The 24,100-nt window shown below is 37.2% G+C and overlaps 1 protein-coding gene across 2 annotated transcripts in view; it reads left to right on the forward strand.

The window, feature by feature from the left end:
* magixa (MAGI family member, X-linked a) overlaps positions 1 to 24,100 on the forward strand; it is a 44,450-nt gene that overhangs the window by 3,272 nt on the left and 17,078 nt on the right. For both annotated transcript variants that reach the window (XM_016542282.1, XM_016542281.1), the window contains exons 2-12: positions 3,922 to 4,211; positions 7,419 to 7,535; positions 10,889 to 11,008; positions 14,755 to 14,928; positions 15,627 to 15,804; positions 16,510 to 16,580; positions 17,543 to 17,710; positions 18,400 to 18,892; positions 21,160 to 21,670; positions 21,768 to 21,831; positions 22,677 to 23,075. In XM_016542282.1, coding sequence (XP_016397768.1) covers positions 3,932 to 4,211; positions 7,419 to 7,535; positions 10,889 to 11,008; positions 14,755 to 14,928; positions 15,627 to 15,804; positions 16,510 to 16,580; positions 17,543 to 17,710; positions 18,400 to 18,892; positions 21,160 to 21,670; positions 21,768 to 21,831; positions 22,677 to 23,075 — 2,575 coding nt within the window. In that variant the 5' untranslated portion in view covers positions 3,922 to 3,931. The remainder of the gene's footprint in view (positions 1 to 3,921; positions 4,212 to 7,418; positions 7,536 to 10,888; positions 11,009 to 14,754; positions 14,929 to 15,626; positions 15,805 to 16,509; positions 16,581 to 17,542; positions 17,711 to 18,399; positions 18,893 to 21,159; positions 21,671 to 21,767; positions 21,832 to 22,676; positions 23,076 to 24,100) is intronic.

A 24,100-nucleotide genomic window follows, 5' to 3' on the forward strand; every position in this document is an offset into this window, starting at 1 on the left:
TGACATCAGGGGTTCAACCGTAATTATACGAAGCTGCGAGAATACTTTTTGTACGCAAAAGGAAAAAAAATAACGACTTTATTCAACAATTGTTCTCTTCCTCATCCCGCCTGTAGTGGTGCACCGCCATTGTAGAGAGAGTATCATGACGCATGCGCTTGCTTCCGGTTCATGTAAACAACGCATGCGCATGGCGCTGCTGCTTACGTAATACTCACATGCGTCAGCCTGATACTCTCTCCACAATGGCGGCTCACCACTGAGACAGGATGAGGAGGAGAAGAACTGTTGAATAAAGCCGTTATTTTTTTTTCTTTTGCACACAAAAATTATTCTCGTAGCAGACAGCTCTCAGATTCCATCAAAAATATCTTAATTTGTGTTCCGAAGATGAACGAAGGTCTTACGGGTTTGAAACGACAAGAGGGTGAGTAATTAATGACAGAATTTTCATTTTTGGGCGAACTAACCCTTTAAGATGGTCCGACCAGATGTAAAGTGCTGCAAACCCATCTGAAACCAGGCAACAGACCAGCCTGGAAGACTAAATAAGATGAGCAAACCACGTAAGGCTTTATTCCAGAGCAGAAGTGGGTGATGATGTGTAGTCTTGTGTTTCTCTAATTTGGGAGCTCATGTTAATGTTCATTTCTACAGTACAATGAGATCAAGACATCCCATAATCATTTGCTTCAGAGAGGGAACACGGGGTAGAAATCGAATTTCATTCTTCTCTGATCTTCAGCCTTGTTCCACAGCATGAACAATAATTGACATTAAGAGTTGCTGCATTAGATGTCGACAAAATCTCAAACAGCAGCGGATCCCTGCACCATCCACAAAACTCTGATCTACATCTCTCTTCTTGGCCCAGTGACATCTGGACCTTTAGTTTTTAATTAAACCTGTTCTCAATTTGAGCATGTTCATCGACTAACCTGAAGATCCAGCAGGATTTATCTTCTCTCTGCACTTCATCTTTGGAGGCACAGATTTCCTCAGAGTTAATGAGAATATCCAATGTGTTCAGGCAGGGTTAGAGCCTTAACCTTAGGTTTGAAGTCACATTTTGAAAACCGTAAGTGAGAAGTTTTCTACATCCCACTTTTGCTCTACTTGTGTATTAATCCAGCTTTTACTTAAAACTTGGCATTATGTACTAGATATACTGTTGTTCATTTACACTACTAGTCAAAAGTTTGGAATAAATCACATTTTTTATGTTTTCTAAAGAAGTCTCTTATGCTCACCAAGGCTGCATTTATTTAAAAATCAGTAGAACTTTTCTATTCAAATATATTTCATTCCTGTAATGGAAAATCTTAATTTTCAGCAGCCAGTCTTCATTGTCACTTGATCACTCAGAAATCTTTCTAATATGCTGATTTAGTGCTCAAACACATTTCTTATTGTTAAAAATGTTGAAAAATGTTTATGCTGCTTAATACTTTTGTTTTTGAAACATCTTTTGATCAAATAAATGCAGCCTCTGTGAATGTAAAAGACTTTTAACTGGCAGTTAATTCGCTTTGGATAAAAGTATCTGCTAAATGAATAAAAAAAGGTAGTCATGTTGCATAGTCGCCATATCAAATATTTCCTGATACTGTTCATGCAAATGTAGCTGGCCGTTCGAATGACTTTGAAATGCATCCATTGCATTAGAAGCATTAATTCAAGTCTGTCTTAAATGCTCTTGAACGGTATGAAAAATACATACAGTTCTTTTGTTTGGGGTTATGAGTTTTTATTCATAAGTAGGATGGGGTGGCAGTTTTGGGCACCTTTCCAAAGTACTTAATCAATTATTCTCAACATCTCAGCAGCCCATGAAGACTCAGCATGCATATGTAATGCAGAGGATGCAAGCGGGATTTAATCAGAGAGGGAAAGGGCTTTAGATCTTGATAAAATACACAGATGTCACACAACAGTGATATACTTGAAGAAACTTGTCTCGTATGGGAGTGTATGTCTGTGACACATAAAACATCATCCCAGAGGGATGCCAGAAACATAGCAAACAAAGCGGTAGACAAGATCCAGATGCATATTTAAAGCTAATTTATATATTAATCTTGTATCTTGTATAAAGTGCTAAGTCTTATTTTACTTGCGTGAGAGGTTTTCCGACAAACTGTACACTCTCTCATATCACATTCCCACAGTACTGTGTGTGTGCTCAAGTGAGGTGCGAACACACTGCGGCAGGTTGGATGGACTTTGATACTGGGCATTTGAAGTGCTCACGCCACTATTTGCTTTTAGTTTTTAAGGTGACTCGCTCTGCTATTTCTCCACAGCTCCAGGCAGAGTCTGTACAACCTGGAGTTATAACTTTCTCTCTCTTTGTGAGGTAATGGAAAAGACCCGCAGCGCCGGAATGCACGGTCTCCTCTCCTCCCCTCCCTGAGTTTACTGCAATGGTGTTGCTGTAACTATATAACTCTGTTAGTATTGTCCATTTAAAGACTCAGCCACCCCCACCCTCGCTGATGTATATCAGATGATGCATTAACTAATGTGTGATCTTTGCACTGCAGGCTTGTAATCAGAAACTCTGAAGTGTGTTATGTAATTTTCAGATGATTTGTGTTTTATTTTTGCTTGTATTTTGTGTCTTTAGCTTCTGATTCATGTCTATAGAGACTATATGAGTCGCTATATGGCTAAGCAACAGGGAGACACATGCGGAGAAAGAGAGAGAGGGCCTTCTGCAGCCAACCCTGATGCGTAATTTGGCAGATCCTCTGAGATACTGATTCGTTATGTATTTTTTTTCTACTTTACCATCTTTAGTGGAAAGCCCCAGACAATGTTGCTGGTAAAAACGTGTAAATTTGCGGTAGCAGAATCGTTGACACCTGAAATAGATCAATGCATTTTTAATGAGCCCGTGTAAATTGTGTTTGTGGATGGAATCACCCCCCACTGCGTTTTGACCATCTGTTTGCTTGTTTTGTTTCAATTTGGAGACTCGTATCATGTGTTTAGCTTGTGGAATACCACTGGGACTAGGCCCTTGCCTCTCATTTTGTGCCTGTTAGAAGAATTATGGGACATATATTCTCATTCTTTGACTTTGTGCTGTGTTTTATCCTTTTTGTTTTGGTTAAAGTGGAATATGTCTTCAAATCTACACGTAAAAAGACATATTCCGTTGTGTTTTGTTTACTTAATATACAGTACACTACCGTTCAAATGTTTGGGTTTGGTTTGATTTTTAAAAGAAGTCTCTTGCTCGTCAAGTCTGCATTTATTTAATCAAAAATACAGTAAAAACTGAAATATTGTAAAATATTATTACAATTTAACTTTTCGATATATTTTAAAATGTAACTTTTTATTACTGTGATAGCAAAGCTGAATTTTCAGCAGCCATTACTCTCGTCTTCAGTGTCACAGAAGTCTTCAGAAAAAGTCTTCAGTGTTCAAAAGAACAGTATTTATTTGAAATGGATACATTTACTCTCAGTAGTCTTACTAGTAGTGTAGTTTAAATGCATATTTTAAAAATATATTGTTACTCAAGGCTGTATGTCACTATAACCAATAAACCAATATTATGACATTCATTAATATGACACACAGTGAAAGTGTTTGAGGCTTCAAAATGATCCGAAATTATTCATATTCAATTAACCTATTTTGAAAACCAAAATAGGTTGGTTACCCTGAATATTTTTTAATCCATTTTTTTGTGCGAAGACCCTGATTTGTAGGCAACCCTGTAGAAAAAAAACCCTAGTTTAAGGTGGTCTTCTGACCTGTCCAGCCTGGTCTTCAGTTGGTTTAGCTGGGTGGTCAGCTGAAAAGTGCCTCAAATCAACTGACCATCCTGACCGAGCGGGGAAGAAGTAATCTCCTTTTAATTTTTGCAGACACAAATTGCACATGTTTTCCTCTTTCTTTTTCTTTCAGCGCGGTCAACATGTCTAAGGCCACTGTTAAGAAGCTGCACTGGCGCTCGAAAGTGCAGGAGAGCTTCGTCCCGCTGGGCGGAGCCTCGGGAGAGCTTGGTGTGGCCATCGGAGGTGGTGCAGATTATGGAGAGTTCCCATTTGTTACAGCAGCACCTGGGGGTGGAGCCACTGTTGGTGACATCATCCTAGAGATCGGCGGTACACCTGTCCTGGGATTGACCTTGGGAGATGTGAGAGGGGTTCTGAACTCATGTCCACATCCAATTCGAATCAAAACCGTATTACCAGGTACTCTATTTATCAATTAGAATAATTTGACTGGTGTATGATTAGGCGATATAAGTTCCCAGATCCAACTCCTACTTTGCATTAGATAAGAGAAAGTCCATGCAAAGAGAAGAATTCCTGAATATTCTTTTGAACAAGATCGTCATTTCCTCACCATCATGTCATTTCAAACCTCTATGACTGTCTTCTGTGGAAAAGAAGAAATTGTGAAGAATATTCTTGACCTTTTTTCTTTAATGTAATAAAACTGAAAGGGGACTAAGGCTGTCAAACTACAAATTGAGAGAGAAGATTCCAAAAAATACTATAAAATTGGTCATTCAATTTGTGCGCTATATTCCTTATGAATGCGCGAGTCCAGTTCATAAACAAATTCTAAACTGATTCAAAGAATAGGTCTGACAAAAAAGAACAATTAATTCATGAATCGAACATTGGTATTTCTCTCATGAACAAGGAGAGCTAGGACTGGTGTCAAGATATCAGTCAATATTGACTTTAATTTCTATCATAAAGCTTTTTTATTGCTCCAGAACACTCGGAATGTGGTACAAAAGTGGTATGGACTACTTTTATGCTATATTTATGGTGCATTTTTGTCATTTTGGACAACAATTTTGGCCTCAGTCTCTATTTACTTTCATTATACTGGAAAGTGTTGTCAGAATATTCTTTAGAAATTCACTTTTTGTTATCCACGGAAAAAAGAAAAAGTTTGAGCGCGAGTAAATGTTGACAGAATGTTCTTTTTAGGTGAAATATGCTATCTCCTTGGAGGCCCTCTGACCCACTGTGAGCTTTCTGAAGATGGAGGATATCAGTAATTTTCTGGTTCATGGGTCACCTCTGCCTGGGGTTAAACCTGTGACCTTTTCATTTCTTGCCCAGGTCTTTCCTGACAAAGCTGCTACACACCCTATCATGATATTTTGGGAGGTTTTGGCTGCATTTTGTTGCACTTATTAAATGAAATACTTGGGTTGTGTGAGAGCTTTATATCTGCTGACAATATATAGCCCTGAGTAGGTCACGGTGTTGACATGTCACCCGCTAGTATAATTTTGCCTGAGGATTCTATTATCCTAATCTAACCTGCCTGAATACGTCAGTTCAAGATGCTCCATGGGGATTTGATTTACTATATTCATGTCTAGCTTCTACACAAGGAAGTGTTAAGAATTTTTGGTTGCTCTTGACACCATAAATGAATGCTTAATGAAGGCATTTCAGTCTCTCAGATTTGTCAACACAATGTTGTGAACAACTGTAACAAGAATGTCAAATAATGCTTTCTTATGTGAGGAAAAAAGCTTAAAGCTTCCAAAAGCTTTTGTATTAATTAAATTACACAACAAAACTATCACTGATGGTTTTAGATGTTTTTAAGGACTGAATGGTTGAGAATAGCAACTTTGCTGCTTGGTTTAGTAACTAGAATTTTTGGAAGTAGAATAGGCCTAGTTATTTATGGAAATAACAAGTAGAAACTGGCTGAAAAACCTGCTGGCTTTAAAAAAAAAATAAAATACAGCTTTTTAAATTCTGCTGAATTAATGATACACTACCGTTCAAAGGTTTAGGGTCAGTAAGAATTTATTTGACAGTAAATACATTTATAAAGTTACAAAGGATTTCTAATAAATGTTCTTTTGAGCATTATATTAATCAAAATCTTGTTTTTATTATTAATAATAAGAGCACTAGTGCAGCATATTAGACATTATTTTAAGGGATCATGTGACACTGAAGACCGTAGTAATGGCTGCTAATTCATCTTTGCCATCAGATAAAAAATTACATTTTAATATACATTAAAACAATTATTTTAAATTGTAATCATTCACAATATTACTGTTTTTACAATATTACTGATTTTGATCAAATAATTGCAGCCTTGGAAAGCATAGAGACTTTCAAAAGCATTAAAATGTTTTACTGACCCCAAGCTTTTGAATATTTTTGTACATTTTCACCATGTTTACACACATGTTTACACATTACAACCAGGTGCAATGCAACAATTTCCAACTAAGTGATTATTTATTTTCACTCTGTCCACCACTTAGAAGTGGAAATGCTGTGTGATGTAACATATCTCAGCCAATCAGAAAAGTTTATGAATAAGAAGCATAAAACGCATACCACATAAAGTATTTTTATAACATCTGTTTTGTTCCTTCAGTTGGCATCCTTTTTTATTTCCTTATAGAACTTTAGGGGTCTATCCAATGTTTCGGAACCTGTATAATGTTTAACTCATTGGCTTTTGGTCCAGTGAGTTTTTGATGACAGAAAAATTACTGACAAAATGTAGTATTGCTGGTCGCTGTTGTGATTAGTTCAGACAGAAACTCAGACTACTCTTACTCTCTTGAATTACACAGTATTTTTCTTAATAACATCATGTAAAAGATCCTGATATGCAATTGCAATACCTACGCCAGGTCTCCACCTTCCCACAGTTCAGTGTCAGACATTTAGTGGATGTGATATCCTGCACTCTATTACTTAACCTCTCCGGAATTCTGCCCTGGTTGGCCCGATTGATCGCTGTCAGCGTGGGGGAGTGGAGCCCTGTTTCGGCGAGTAACGGGGCGGGCAATCCCCATCCACAATGTATAAAGACCATCAATATTCAGCGTGAAAGGAAGCTGGCTGTCATCTAAGGTCATAACGCACTTTAAAAAATGAATAGATCAGCGGGAAATGACTCATCCTACCTTTCCCATGAGTCCTTGAGGAGTCCATGTGTTGAGATTGTGTGCGGAAAGGACCACCGGATTATATTAAGTGCAAAAATCAATACAGAGAAGCCGAGTGGGGAGGATAGGTCGTTGTTAGGTGCTCCGCAGTGCTTGTTTGTGACAACAGCACACTGACCTTAGAGACTCCTGCAGTTGCAGTGCAGTCTCAGCGTGCGTGTGAGGTCTGAGGTGCTACTGTGGTAACCCGGGGTGTGTGGTATTAGGATTGAAATCAGGATGAGAGACCGTTTTACCCATATCTTTTTTTAAAGGTGGATTTCAGTTTGTTTATTTTCAGAACAGCGTCTTTGACAGTTTCACTTTGCCAGTTCACCTTTTTTCTCATATTTCCATGGTGACCGCGGTGTTCTATTTGTGAGTTTGGCAACAGTGCTGTTATTAAAAAGGGGTTTCAGATCTCTCCATCTCATTCTTGCTCATGTGTTCTGTTTGTAATCTGTAGGCTCGACTCTCTGTAAGGATCTGAGACTTTACCTGAGCAAGTGTTTTACACCCGGATCCATGGACAGCCAACTCCAACAGGTCATACGAGAGAACCTCTACCTGCGCGCCGTGCCCTGTGAGTGACACACATCTATGTTATTCAGTAATACAGAGGTCTTTAACGCAGGATGTCAAACTAATTTTGGAGAAAAAAGATAAAAATGTTCATTAAATTTCCAGTTGTAAAAGGTATTATGCTCATTTGCTGACTGTCAAGACAAAAGTACTTCATCTGGTAAACTCTAATCTCACTGAGTTTACACAACTTTTGGGAATAAAAGCAAACTTTTTTTTTTAAACAGTGTCTAAAAACAAAGTCATGCTTACAAGATATCAGACTGGCACAACAAGTGCTTTTGAGGATAATATAATCACTGGATTTGTCCATGTTTGTCATTAAAGGTGCACAATGGATTTATTCAGGCTTCAGGGAAAATCTGATTTTTTTTCTTTTATTACATCTGTTTTTATACTGTCTGTTTAAACTGTAAGTTACAGGTACTGATTTACGTACTGTAGGTTCACCATGCATGAGACTTTAGAGGTACAGTAGATGCTGTCATATATTAAGTTTAGCACTATTCAAATCTGGACATATTTGACACAGACAACTGCATAAAAATAAATAATTTTAATCTGATTTCAACTGCCTACATAAGTGTTTTGGATTAGTTTTATACAAATTTCATTTGAGTTTTGTGTTTCGTCTTCCAGTTCAGGAAATAAAAAAGTGAAATGATTTGTTTGAACTTTTTGTATTCATTTTTGCACAAGCAAAACTCTGATCACTGACTTGACACATTTTTAATACATTTTTTCTATTATTTTCCTTAAAACTCTTCATAGACCCCCACTCCATTATTTAACAAAATGCATACGGACCAGACCTCATGCTTTTTAGTCATACAGTAGGTCTGGCTACACAAGATTATACAATATGTAAAATGACTCCCTGCTGCTTCTCTCTGTCCACCAAGGGCTTCTTGGCCTGAAAAAGGTTGAAGACCCTGCAGTAAAACAACTGCATTAAAAACACAAATGAGAAAGATACTGAAATACATCAGCCAGCAAAAGCATGCATGCAATCTCATGCTTTGATGCTCTCAGAGACTCTAAACAAATCCAGTTTACAATCACGTCAAGCCTCATGCGGAGTCAAAGGTTCAGCCACTTTGAGGCAATGCGATGCACTTTAACCATTGCCATGGCAACTGTCATCAAATGTCACAGCAGTGTGCTCATTGTGAATGGCAGTGTTCCATATTTTGCCTTGGCAACAAAACTGCAACTATTTTCAGAAATGATTGCATGCATTTATTAATGTATAGCTCCTGCCGGCCCCTTTAAAACTTCAGGCACCCGTTCACCATAACAGCTGATGCATTTAATCCGTCCCGCATGATTCAAATTTCACCTATTTCCTGCTCTTGAATCCCAAAGCTGCACATTTGTCTTTGTCTCCAGCCTGAGGTACCCTGCTGTGCCTTTCAGCGCTCCCGTGCATGCATATACGCATAAACGCGTCAGCACCCAAACACAGACCCATTCACGCATGCTTGTGAATGTACACATAAGCACACTCATATTTGTGCATCCATTCACATAACGTTTTATCTGTCGGTTCAGTTATATAGCCTGTCTACTCGAAAAAAGGCTTTCCCAATTGACACGTTTATTCATCACATCATTATTTTGACACCATAAAGCAGCTAATTTTTCTGTCACTTCTCTGAATAGATTGCAGGCAATTAGAAGACTGTAAGATGCTCCTCTTATCTGTTCTTTTAGGATAAAATAGCACAGGTGTGTCAGTATAAATGTACGTTGCTATGTTTAACCAGGTGCTGAACTTCGTGCTAAATAGTTAGCATGGGGTTGCATTGGGGCTTTTAGAGTCAACATGAAGTCAGCATTATTTACTTTTCTAAAACACGTTCCTGGTCTTATTTTGCGTAATTCATCAGTACATGTTATTCACAAAGAAAAAAAAAAAACGTTTCCTCGTAATCTTTCATCAAGATGTAATAACTTGCTCAACTGTCCTTTCCAGCTAACATCACAGATCGCTATATTTCAACCCCAACCACCTTGCCCCGTTCTGAAAATTTATGCCTGCTTTTCACATTCCAATCAGTTTCTGATGCATACATTTTTTTCCCCCTGTTAAATATCCAGACTCAGAAAAGTCACGTTACGAATGTAAAAAGCCCTCAATGTCAAAATCCTTAATGTCTCATTCTACACATTCATTAGAGATTCATTTCAGAGTGAATGTATAGGTTCAAATTTGTTGCCTTAAAATGTCATTATTTGAAAAGAAAAAAACATTTCTTTTTGCATGGGCTGTCAGTAGGATTAATACAATACAGGCACTGTGATGTCATATATGGGCTTGGGACAATGCAGTGTTTTGTTATTAATGGATGATTTATTGTATATAGTGGCTGAAGGCTTTTAAGTAGGGATGCACCGATACCGATACTGGTATCGGTATCGGGCGAGTACTGGAAAAAGTGGTATCGGTGCATCCCTACTTTTAAGTCATTACAGTCCTGCTTGATGTTGAGTAACTATGCATTGTATCCATGCGATATGTGCGCTACCTCATAAACCACGTACCTTTTCTCTACCTGAAGACTTTTGCTTCAGAGCCATTTGTTATGTTGGCAAGGTCGATTGATCAAAGTGTGCAGGTTTCCTAATTCCTACTGTATCTCTTCGCAACGCCGGAGAGTTGCAGTGATCAGTTTAGCCTAAATCGGGATGCAGTGCTAATCTACCACAGGAAAATCCACTTGTCTCAACTTTCATTTGAGATGGAAAACTGAGAGGGAGTTGTATAATCTCATCACTGTGGGATTGTAGAGCAAGTCTGAAGTGTGTGAAATCATAACCAGGTGTCGCCTCACACCGCCAAAGTCATATGCAAACAGACGCACAGACAGTTTGTTTAATATATAGTTAGTATGTAAACGCTGTTATGTAACTGATTTTAACTTCATTTGACACTCACATCAGACATTAAACTCTGCCTGCTTTCTATATCAATGCCAATCAACTTGCTACAAGTATGTGTGTGAGTGAGACAGCTGTGTCTCTGTTTTCTGAGGTTCTGTAGATCCTAACATCAAATGCATCAAAGCAAACTTGCCTCCTGGTGATGTCATCAGGATGTGTGTTTTTTTTTTTAAATGCATTAGATTTTTAGCAAAGGGAAGATGCAAGTGATGAAAAAATAATGATCTTTTAAAATGCCTTATATGTTTGTAGCACTACTGGCCTTTCTATTTTTACATTCTCCATTTAAATGTCTTGTTGTCTACTTATAACAAATTCATACGTCTTTTTTGCTAAGTTAAGCAAAAAGCAAAAACATTGTATTTTTTTTCTAATTACATTCTTATGTTTGCTCTCCCTGCTTTGACCCAGGTACGACCAGGCAACCACGGGATGGAGAGATCTCAGGGGTGGATTATAACTTTGTGTCCATTGAGGAATTCTTCTCCCTGGAAGAGTCTGGAGCCCTGCTGGAAAGTGGGAAGTTCAAAGGTCAGAATCAGTATTGTTTCTTAACCAGGGGGTTCCATTGGGGACTCAACATGACTTAAAATTATTTAAAATAATACTAAAATGAGCTAAAACAACTAAACAGCAAGATATTGCTTATTTTAATTTCAGGATTCCCATGGTCTTGTAAAACCTGAATATATGAGAAAGTTAAATTTTACAAGTAAGATTTCTAGACCTGGAAATTATATAATAATATAAATGAATAAAATAAAGTGCCATGGGCATTTGTGTAATAAATATAAATTTGTCTAGTTACGCCAAGCAATTTATTTTTTTGCGATTATACTTAGTTTATTTTATTTTATTTTTCTTTTCAAAAACTATGATTGCCCATGAAATTAAATAGGTTTTTAAAACAAAATTAGGGCTTGGGGGCTTTTAAAATTGTTGTGGACAGTGGAGGGCTTTTGAGTCAAAAGGTTGCGAAGCACTGATCTAAACAGTTATTTCATTGCTTATCAAACAATTATATTTTCTCTCAAATAACAAATTAAAATATCAAATGCTAAAAAATAAAAAAATGCTTATGAGCAAACTTACACAAAAACTGCAACTGCAGAACTCAGACCACCATTCACTAAGTTCTTCATATTCATATTTGTTTATTAAATATTTAGGCTGATTTGATTGTATTTCCAGCTACCAGTATGTGTGTTTTACACATTTTACCTTGTTTAAATCCATTCTATTCCACAGATTTAACTCAAAAATTCACAAAATTCATATTCAGACAAATTCATATGCAAACACATGGAACAGACAGGCCTTGTTTTGGATATAAGAGTTATTTACTGTTCTGCTGAGTTTGTGTGTGCATGCATTTTGAGTTTGTGTGTGCTCGTGAACACATGGTGAGGGTCAGGGCGTCACGCCAGAGCTCCAAATGCTCAAGCCAATCAGAATCAAGAGAAGCACCCTCCAGACTGCGGAGAAAAGTGCCGTGCTGGCTTGGTTCTGTCCTCCAACATTATCAGCAGAAAGAGCTGAAAAGAGCCCTAATGGAGATAGAACAAGCGTGTAACGCAGACTGATGTCTGAGCCTGCTGATGTCTTTGTTAAGGGTCTCACACAAAGCTGCAGATTCACACTATGACATCCTTCAAAGTTGCAGCTCTTGGATTTATGAATATGTTTCCGCTGACTCGTGTTTTTGATGCCGCTGCGCCACTTTCCTTTGTCTTTGAAAAGTAAGAAAGATATTGTTCACTTATTATGTCCATCTCAATCCCACATAAAAATGGTTGTGTGGTTTTTATGCAAACCTGCTGATGACTGAATACTCATGGTCCAATCACTGACCATGTCACTATCAACAATAGGGACTTCTTTTTGTTTCGTTTTATTTTTTTTGATTTAGACCTTTAGATTTTTACTTATCATGCCAAAATCTTTACTCTAAATATTCACGAATGTTAAAAAAAAGTGGGGCTTTTGAAAATGTTTTATGCTCACCAAGGCTTTATTTGATCAAAAATACAATACAAATACAATAATATTGTGACATTTTAAATAACTGTTCTCTATTTGGATATATTATAAAATGTAATTTATTCTTGTGATGGCAAAGCTGAATGAGCAGTTGTTACTCCAGTGTCACATGATCCTTCAGAAATCATTGTAATATGCTGATTTAGTGACCAAGAAACATTTCTCGTTGTTATCAATATTGAAATCAGTTGTGCCGCTTAATATTATTGTTGAAACCGTGATGCATTTTTTCCCAGGATTCTTTGATGAATAAAAACTTCAAAAGAACAGCATTTGAAATAGAAATGGAAATATTACTTCTAACAATATAAATGCCTTTACTGTCTCTTCTGATAAATTTAATTCATCCTTGCTGAATAAAAGTACTAATTTCTTAATACAACCTTAATGACCCACTAGAAACTCTAGAAAGGTGAGATTTGGTACATTTTAATACGTCTATAATTAATAACAAATGTGTTTTTAACACCTGAGCAGTGATGCCCTGCAGCTCATGAGTCATCTCTCCAGTCAGAAACCACACCACACTCCTACTTTTCTATCACTCTGTACTGGAGAAAAGAGGCTTTTCTCTGTAATCCCTATTTCAGTTTCTCTGTCTCCGATCACCCCTCCACCCCCATTCCCTCTCTCTCTTTCTCTCTCTCTGTTTATTTTTTCTTCAGTTGTAAATAAGCTGCAGTGAGGGAGTTATGCTGCGGTTAAATAGCACTGAAAGTGCCAAACATGTAAACTCTCTTAACTGCGAAGGATTGTGCGCCCCTAGTGGTCTTATAGTGTAAATAGTGTTTTTTCACCTGAACATTTATATGTTGTATGCTGTTACTTTAGCGTTTTAGAGGTAGCTATTCAGAGGTGGATTAATCTCATGTTTTCACCATTGATCTGGTTGCTAAAAGAGCTCTGGAACATCCTGTCAGGGATTTATTAGTTTCATAACAGCTGTGATTAAGGGTTTTAAAGAGAGTGTGATCTAGGGCAGCGGCAGCCAGGAGCAGGAAAAATTCCTCTTTTGATAAAATGTACAACTTGAACTTTATCATTAAAACTAGTGATACAAGAAGTTCTACTTTGAAAGATACATTGGGGTCACATGAACCATTGGAAATGGCTTTTAAATTTAAGATTATTTTAAATGAGGAAAATTTAGGATTTTTAACGTTTTGAAATTAGTGACGTGACATGTGGCCAGGTATGGTGACCCATACTTGGAATTAGTGCTCTGCATTTAACCCATCCAAAGTGCACACACACAGCAGTGAACACACACCCGGAGCAGTGGGCAGCCATTTTTTTTGCTGCAGCGCCCGGGGAGCAGTTGGGGGTTCGGGGCCTTGCTCAAGGGCACCTCAGTCGTGGTATTGAAGGTGGGAGAGAGCACTGTACATTCACTCCCCCCACCTACAATCCCTGCCGGTATGAGACTCGAACCCACAACCTTTGGGTTACGAGTCCGACTCTCTAACCATTAGGCCACGAATTCCCCCCCATAAAATTAATTCTGCACTATTTTTATTTCACTAATCAAGTAAGCAAATTTATGACACTGATCATGTGAAGTCCTTGGTACAAAAGGTCAGATTTTCTTGCTTCCACTGAAGCACAAGATGATCTTTTGGAACATCCACTCAAATCATGCAGAATAACATGGATCATCAGATTTTGTGGAGCTTTTGCCAGACTTGTGGAGTTCATGCCCGTTTGAGTACATGTTGTTATTACAGGAATAAGGGGCTCATGTTAATTCATGTTAATTTTAACATTTCACAATTGTTATGCTGGCCATATGTAATGAAGAATGTTGTATTAAATTAGACATAAATTTACCAGGGGTTTTATATGTTTGTTTGTATGTCAGGTAATTGTAAATTTGAAATTTTTTTTTTGGATTCATTTTTCTTTTCAATGTTAATGGTGTGCTCATAGGGTTTGTATTTTGCTGGATTAATACCTTTTTGTTTTTGAAAATTGAGATCCAATGCTTTCTGTCTCAAGCTGTTTTGATTATCCTATTCTGGTCCACAATTGTAGAAATGGCTCTTTGGCTGCCTCAAAAAAATCGACTCAAGGAACAATAGTTTTTAGGTTGAAAATGGATGATCTTGTCAAGGACTGTTTCAGTTAGCGCATGTAAAGCATTGTGTCTAAAGGCCATTGTTTTTTAATTTTGCTGATTGGAAAATTTTTTCGATTGTGGCTTTATAGAGGCCATTTCTAAAAAATCTCCATCATCACAGGGAACTATTATGGCACACCTCGGCCAGTCCACATCGGTCCTGACAGTCCCCCCATTACATACCAGGAACATCGAAATCTCCTGAGGAACTTCCGTACCCGTAGCAAATCACTCAGCAACCTGGAAAAGGCAGTGGAGGAAGGGGACAACAGCGAGGAAGACTCTGGTCTTTCAGGTATTCAGCTGTTGGGTCCACCTTTATTTTGAAATGAATTGTTTTTATTTCTTAAACAAGTATTTTTAAATGCAAGCAACGTCCTATCTCATGGTACAGTAATATATTTAGGAAACATTTTCTGTTGAGATTGGGAACTTCTCTTTTTTTTTATCAGGATCTATAACTTATGGTGTACCCCAAGACACAAGTTTAGGTCCTTTTAATTTTCTCCTCTATATGTGCTCCCCTTAAGTTAATTTTTTTTTCCAAAACTAAGTATCTCCTTCCACTGTTACACAGACAATACATTTATCTTCTAAAAGCCATTGTTAAAACTAACATAAAACTTAAAGCCTAACATTAAGCAAAAGCCAATGAGAAGTTACTTTGTTGTTGCTTAAATATTGTGTGCAATATACAGTATGTTGAGTTTTTGTGGCATGCTGAATCTTCCAGCATCTCTGGATTTGACTGAAGTTTTTAACCATTTTGCAATTTAAACCCACAGTTTTTGAACACTCAACCAGGACATGCTTAAATTTTTATGTTTTTGACATTAAAAACTATGGAATTGTATTTAGGATTGATGCCTTTCTCATATTAGAGCTGGCAAGAGGAGAGTAACATGAACAGCGTGACCTCTTGCTGGCCTGAGTTTGCCTAAGATTATACAAGACGGCTGCATCTCGTCATGTTCACTGTACTTTGTTTCCCAGCGGGGTCTGTAGGAGCCAGCAGTGCCCCTCCCACCACCATTGTCTCACCTAATCAGACTTGGGATTCAGGCGGTGGGCGGGATGGAGGGGTTGCCATGGAGAATGGAGCACGTGGAGGGGCATTGCCTGAAAACTGGGAGCTGGCGTTCAGTGACACGGGCGAACCCTATTACATCAAGTGAGTCAGCAGGAGGAGAAGGAAAATATAAGACGGTATAGTGAGAAATAGAGTGGGCAAGAATAGAGACAGAAGGTCATTTGCTTCCTCCAGTAATCAAAGATTATAGTCAAAGTTGACATAATGCCTTTGTATGTCACATTGGATTTTTGAAATGCGAAGGCGACTCTTGAACTTTAAGATGTGCTTCAATGAGAAATGTTTAATTCAGCGGGGGGCGTACAGTTATCATGTTGGAAGTAAATGTGATTATTTTGTATTTTTGATGCAAAAAAGGATGACATTTGAACTCTAAAATGCACGTCACTGAAAAATGCAGAATCTTTGCCTTACCCTATGAAAATTATGTTCACTTAATGGGGTTATTTTGTATTTTTGATTCAATTTTGTGTAAAAAAAAAAGGGAGACATTTGAACTTCAAAATGCACGTCAATGAAAAATGCATAATATTTGCCTACATCTATGAAAATTAAGTCCACTTAATGTGGTTATTCTGTATTTTTGATGCAATTTTGTGTAAAATAAGGGCGACATTTGAACTTTAAGATGCACGTCAGTGAAAACTGCATAATCTTTGCCTTTATCTATGAAAATTAAGTCCTCTTAATGTTTATTGCTCTCAGAACTGTAGTTGTATTTCATCTTAAAGTTGCTGATGAAACCTTGTGAGGGGAAAAAAGTCTCTAATTTCTCTCATTTTTCAGCCATAACTCAAAGACCACAAGCTGGCTGGACCCAAGGACTCAGGGCAAAGAGATTGTCAGCAAGACAGAGTGTGAGTGTATATGTGTGCATGTGTGTGTGAGCTTGGCTCCTCTCCAATTTTTGCCCCTAAACATACTCTCGCTCTCTCTGCAGTCTTCACACAAAGATTAATGACAAACCTTCCTGGAGCCATTTAGTCTTTCTCTCACGCCTTCATCTTATCCCTTGTTTCCTTTGCTTTTCAAACCTTATCCACGATCCCCTCGTCTCTCCCCACTCGCCCATTCGCTTTCCATCTCTCTTTTTCCTTTAATGTTATCTATCACTCAAAGCACGCTCTCTTAGATTTGAGAAGGTCATGTCTGCTATCATCACTTCTGTGATGATCTTCAGAAGTCATTTTGTCTGTTACTATGCACATATGTGTAGGAAGCCCATGTGTGCAAATACATTTATGTGCATAAATATCTGAAATCTAATTTAACCACGAGGAAAAAAGTTTTAGAAATTTGAAAAACAAATAGTGTGTAGTATATATGGTATACTGCCTACTGTTGTGAAACCATATACATTTCGCAGGTTTGAGATGGTAGCATACTGTATTGTCACATGACCTCTACATTGCATGTTTAATTCAGCGGTTGGAGTCCAGTTATCATGCTGGAAGTAAATGTGGTTACTTAAAATTTTTAGATGCAATTTTGAGGAAAAAATGTAATGTTTGGCAGTCTGTTCAAATAATGAATGAAACAAACTGAAAGAAAAAGGTTAAAAAAGTGCTCTGTTGTATGCTGCACATTTTGCCAGTACTGCACATTTTACTGCAGAATATAAAAAGTGTGTGATTGAACATTTTATACAGAGTATAACCAGTACAGCCCAGCAGATGGCACTGTTGTTTAGCAATCAACTCCATCCTGAAACACTGTAGTGTAGGCAGTTTGGCTTAAAGGCATTGCTAAAACTCTGTGGACTTAGCATCTCATGTATAGATACTTACTTTTATGTTTGTTTGTTGTGTGTGTGAACTAGTACCTGCATTCACAGACCAACCATCTGACCTGAAGGGCTATTCCATACACACCCGCCTGTCGAAAGGGCCTCGTGGGTTTGGCTTTAACATTGTGGGTGGCAGTAGACCTCGAGAGTTCCTGCAGGTGTACAGCGTCACCCCTGGAGGCCCGTCTACACTCAAAGCAGGTGAGTTTTAACCCTGTGTCCTTTAAAAAAACATAAAACAGATGCAGCTGACACTGTATTGCAAACACTACCACACAAAAAGCTAAAAGTAAATTATAGCAGTGATTAGGATCTAAAATATAAACGGCACGATGTTCCAATGGTGGGTGAATTGAGTATTTGGTGATTTGGAGGGTCTCATGGTTTGAATCTGCTCTTAATCCAGATGGGCCTGTAGGTTTTAATCTGCTTGTCTCTTACACACAACACTGTCCACTCACGTGTACTAACAAAACCAAACACACACACACAAACATACACACACACACACACACACACACTCACTTATCCTTAAAGGGGTCACATGGTACCTTAACTAAATTCCTTTGAGGTTTGTCTTTTTTTGTACCCAATTTTTTTTTTTTTTTTTTTAGTTTAGTTTAGTTGATAAATTCTTTTTTATTGATTTTAGTTATTATTTCTTTTATCATGACCATTTTCAACCCTCTCTGACCCTTAGTTCACAAAACTCAGACAAAGGTCAGACTTTTTCGACTGGTAGGAAATTTTGAAAGTTACAGCAGGATTTATTGTTCACTGAATTTCTTAAATTTACAAAATTAAGGACATTTTGTCCTCATTATACTGATTGGTTATGATTTCCCACATGTGTAAATCCAAATGTTTCTCGCTCTGTCTCTCTCTCTCAGCGGACATCCTAGTGTACATCAATGACTCATGTGTGCTGGGTCTGTCCCATAAAGAGGTTGTAGAAATGCTGAAATCCGTCCCCATGGGTCACAGTGTGGATGTGGTTCTCCGTCGAGGTTACCCAATGCTCTACAACCCTGATGGCTGCCCCAAAACCAGCCTCTCCTCCACTTCTGACCCAACCAGCACCAACCCTACAGCCCCTGGGTCTGCTCAATCCCAGGTCCAACATCCCGATGGACACCAGCCTGGCTTGGTGAACCTCAACCGCTCCATGTCCCACCACAACAACTTCTACCCCCGCATGCAGAAAGAGTCCTTGGATGCTAATGGAAACACAGCACCCCAGCTTTCATACGCAATGGCCAATGGAAATGTAGTGGGAGGGACTATAGCGATGGGGGCGGTGACTTCTTCAAATGCCCCTCCTCCATCAGAGCGGATGAGCTCCAGTCATAGCGATACGGAGGTCTGCTCTGTTGTCACGCGCAGGTAACCAGAATGACATTTCAGACTGATTGAGTTATCGTTTTTATTAATAAATAACCATGTTCATTAATGATGGTGATCATGGTTGTGATATTAATAATAATTGTTATTATAATTAATATTGTTGTTGTTGTTGTTAATAATAATAATTATCATTAATGAACATGGTGATAATAATATTAAAGGGGTCATATGATGCGATTTCAAGTTTTCCTTTCTCTTTGGAGTGTTACAAGCTATTCGTGAATAGATAAGATCCCTAAAGTTGCAAAGACTAAAGTCTCAAATAGGGCTTGGCGATATAGCTAAAAAATGTATCAACGATATAATGTTTCATATCGTTCTGTATCGATAATTATTGACATTTTTATAACCTTTTGTAAAACAAAGCAATAGAAAAAAATGTTTAAATTTAATCACTGTATTTTTAAATTAACCCAATTTATTGAGACAAACAACAAATATTTTTTTGTTATTCAAATGCAAATGTTTATTTTAAATTTGACTAATATTCATTTTTTTTATTCACAATCTCCTCATCACAGGCAGGCACAGCACTCAATTCAGCATGTGTTCGTGTTTGTGTGTGCTGTCTGCGTCACTCATAGCACGAGCCTATATCGTGCACTATATCAAACATGTTTTATATCGTCATCGAAGAAGGTGTACCGTCGATAAATATTGATACCGTTTTATCGCCCAGACCTAGTCTCAAACCCAAAGAGATATTCTTTATAAAAGTTAAGACTCGTCCACGCCCTCCTAAAAAGTCTCGTTTAAACACGCCCCCACATGTCTACGTCACTGTGTGGGAAGATTTGCATAACACCGCCCAAATGTTCACGCAAAGAAAGAAGGCGTAACTTTATTGTTGCTGCCATCGCTGCCACCATGTTGTGAAGACTTGTGTTTCATTGCGAAAGCTAAAATACTTTGTTTGGCCTTCCAAAAGAGGACACGACTAGAAATCAGTGGTTAAGTTGTGTTTACAACACTGTTCCAGAACAGTTCAACCCAAATATTCAGATGTGTGCAGCGCATTTTATGGAGGACTGTTTCCTGATCCTGGAAGAGTAGACTACAATGCCGGCTGTTCTGACTCACAGATTGTAAGTACGTTTTCATATTTAAAGAATTTGCCACTGATTATTCAAACGCGAGTTTTGAGCAGTGTAGAGTAGCGCTTGTTTGTAATTTCTCCGATCACAAATGCAGACATGGTTTTATGTTTACGTAGCGCGATGCAACGCAACGCGTAAAAAGACAGTATAATAATAAGTATAATAAGTATATTATACAGTATAATAAAAAGACAGTCATTATAATCCGTAATTATGTCCCCACTGGATGCAACAAATCGTCTCGGGTTACTTATGTATAATAATAGTAATATAAAACCAAGTTTGTTCATTATTATATTAATAATAATTATAATCAATTAACTTGTTTGTGATATTATTATTGTTATTATAACCATGTTTATTAATGTTAAGGATTATTAATAATAATAATTAATATTATCATTAATGAGCATGGTTAAATAGTAGTAATAATAATAATATCATAACCATGTTCAATAGGGAAGATGAAGAATATGATCATACAAAATTATTACCATAATACCATAACACTAATAATTAATAAGAACAAAATGATGATGATGATGATGATGATGATGATGATTATTATTATTATTATTATTATTATTAATGAACATGTTTAATATTAGTGATAATAAATATTATCATTTTAAAATACAATACATAAACATTGTTATAATAATATTTTATATATATATTATTATTAAAAACACTGATAATTATTATTAAAAATTATTATTATTATTGTTGTTGTTATAACCATGTTTATTCATGATTATTATTATTATTATTAATGAACATAATTAATATTAATTGCAATAAATATTATCACTATTTTAAAATACAATGAATAAACATTGTTATAACTAAAATAATAATAATAATAATAAAAACACTAATAATTGATAAGAACAGAATAATAATAATAATTATTATTATAACCATGTTTATACATTATTATTAATAATAAACATGGTTAATATTAGTAATAATAAATATGATCATTATTTAAAAAAAATAAATAAACATTGTTATAATAATAATAATAATAATATCATGACCATGTTCATTAATGATTATTATTACAGTACTATTATAATTGTTAATATTTTATCTTTATTGATGCTGTTCTTTTTACACAATAATTTATTTCTTCCACTCTTCATCTAGAGCTTCCCTTGTCCGAAGCTACAACAACAACTCTCTTCCAGCTCCTTCTCACGCCCATTACAGTTCTAAGTCTTCCGAGAGTGATCTCTCCTCTGCTGTGCTCCCGCTGCCCCAGCCTGAGGTGGGTCCTACTGCCCCGCCAGGAGCGCCCAGCACCCAGCGGCCTCCAATGCCCCAAACATCTCTTGCTGTTGCACCCCCAACCGAGCACCCACCCTGTGGTTTCAACGGGTGTCCAGCCAACAATCCACCGCGACCTCTTCCGGGTGGCCTAGGGTCCCCTGGAGCCCCAGGTGGGGTAGGCTGCGGTGGAGGGGGTGAGCTGGTACCTGTGGCCTTGGGCAGGAGTGAGGGAGGGGGTATGGGTTTCAGTGTGACGGCCGGGGGGCAGGGAGGGCAGCTGGCGGTGGTGAAGAGAGTTTGGGACAGACGACAATGCCATTCCCTACAGCCAGGGGACGCCATTATTAAAATCAACGGCGCTGATGTGCAGAGTCTCAGCTTCGCACAAGTAATTCATTAACTCTTCGGGTCTGTTTCTGAAGCTCTTCCCTCATCAACCTTACATATTTGAATCCTTGCAAATGTTCTTTTTTTAACATGAACAGGTGCAGCGAGTGCTGCAAGAACATACCAAACACGGTGAGGTGGTCTTACTGGTTTACAGAGGAGGTGAGTGTCCTCCACATTGTCTGTGAATAAATCGTCTATAATATTCCATAAAAAAACAAACAAAAAGAATTGTTCATTTTGATTTCATGGTCACTTTAAAATGTTGTATTATTTAATCTAAATAAATTACAAATAAATTACTGAAAACTTTATAATGTTTAGTGTGAAAAATGAATGGGAGATGTGAAAGAGAAAATTTTTAACATTTGTTATTATTTATTAATGTTTCATTGCTATTTTAACAATGTCAATTAAGAATAATTGTGCAACTGAATACAAACCGTAGTTAAAAAAAACAGTAAAAAAAATTTCAACAGAAAAAAATATTTTTCAGCAATCTTTTTTGCAATATGTAATTATAACACTATGGAGGAAAACAATGAAGTTCAAACAAATGTCTAATATTAAAAACTTATATAACTAATACATATAGTCATATAAGTAAGGTGTGTAAAATTATTGTTTTTAAAAATTTAATTTAATTTAGCTTGATATCAAAGGTAATCTAAATGTGAAAAAAGAAATTAGCATTTAAATATCCAATTTAAATGCAGTTTAATATTATATTGGCTGATACCATTAAATTAAACAATAATATTAAATAAATAATAATAATATTGTCTGATAACCAGTATAATATAATGTAATATAATATAATATATAATGCAAGTAGCGAAACACACATTAATTATATATATTTCTGATTAAGTATTTTTATATTTATTATGATTTCTATATAAATAGAAAAACATCATATCAAGAAAAATCTGTGTGACATTCATACAATTACACAGAACACCATGCATCCTGCCTCTATCGCCCATCACGATCCTGTTCTCTCTCAGGTTCTCTTTGTTCCCCAGGCTCCCCAAATGCCTATAAGAGACCTCCTCCCTCCCTGGGCACCCCTGATCTGACCTCGCCCTCCTCCGATGGTGCTGTGCCCAGCCAGAGCACCCTCTCTCCCTCCTCACCTTGCGGTGACCTCCCCAACCTGGTCCAAAGCACCAGCTTCCTGGACTCCGTGCCCGTGACCCTGACCCTAGAGCCCCGGGACTGGATAGGAGTCGAGGACGGACCTGCTCAGTGGAGCCGTACTGCTCCCTCTAATCTCGGCGCAGTATCCAAAAGCCATGTAGACACGAGGGGAGCGATCTCTTCCAGAGCGATGGAGGTGGAGTTGAGACGGAGACCAGGAGAAGGATTCGGGTTTGTCATCGCATCCCAGGACGTAATGAATGGAAGTAAGTACATGCTGGTTTGAGCAGGATCTGCATTTATGATTTCTGGCCAGTGGATGTGACCTTGTGACCTTTGTTTTAACTCTGGTTATTCTGGTATTTGGAAGCCAAAAGAGAACATTTAATACATTAATACAATGTTATATCAAAACTAGGGTTCTGGAAATATATCCTACTTTCTGTCTCCATTAAGTAATTATCACAAAGGGAGAGAGTATATAATCCTGCTTTGCTCCATGTTTGGAGTCCAGGTGAATTGTGAAAAAAATATTTTCAAGAAGAAGGGCATTTTACCCCCCTAAGCATGTTGGTCATCTGAGTCATGCCATTATGCAATAAGCATGTGCACAAAAGTCCCTAATTAGCAGACTAATTATGATTTCTTTCACTTGATTTGTGGCTTTTGCTCTTTACAGTTGTTTTTAATTAGTCATAAATGTACATGTATGATTTGTACCTCACTGCTGTAACTGTTGAGGATGAAAGTTAAATATAAATGTAGGATAAGTTCAAGTCCAAATGAGGTCAAGGTTTGTGTCCAGCAGTTCTTGTATTTGTGAAACGACAAATGGGACAGTTTCCTGAGTGCACAGTTTTTCCTGTTTTCTTCGTTTTTTCTTGTGCATTGTCCTTTGTTCAGTTGTTTAGTAGTTCAGTACTTGTGCACTGTTATTTGCATCTTATATTGTTTCTTCTGTAACACAGAGATTTGCAAGAAAGAGCCATTGACATTATGGTTTTGTTACATTTTCTAAAAGTTTACGTAGCTACTGTACTTCATAGAACCAAATGTATACATAAAGTTTCTGGTAACTAGACAGTGCATCTAACATAAAAATTCAACACATCGAATATGTAATTTAGTAATTGATGGTATTTAGTATAACACTATAATATTACTTTATCCAAAATGCCCTTCATATTTTCAGTTGTAACATCCAAATGTCCAATGTACTTAAGTTGTAGAAACATTTGTGCCTTCAGCGCAATGATATATATAATTTTGCAATAGACCAAAGTAGTATCAG

The sequence above is a fragment of the Sinocyclocheilus rhinocerous genome, unplaced genomic scaffold (assembly GCF_001515625.1).
Source record: "Sinocyclocheilus rhinocerous isolate Xijiao unplaced genomic scaffold, SAMN03320098_v1.1 scaffold1600, whole genome shotgun sequence".
Lineage (NCBI taxonomy): Eukaryota > Metazoa > Chordata > Actinopteri > Cypriniformes > Cyprinidae > Sinocyclocheilus > Sinocyclocheilus rhinocerous.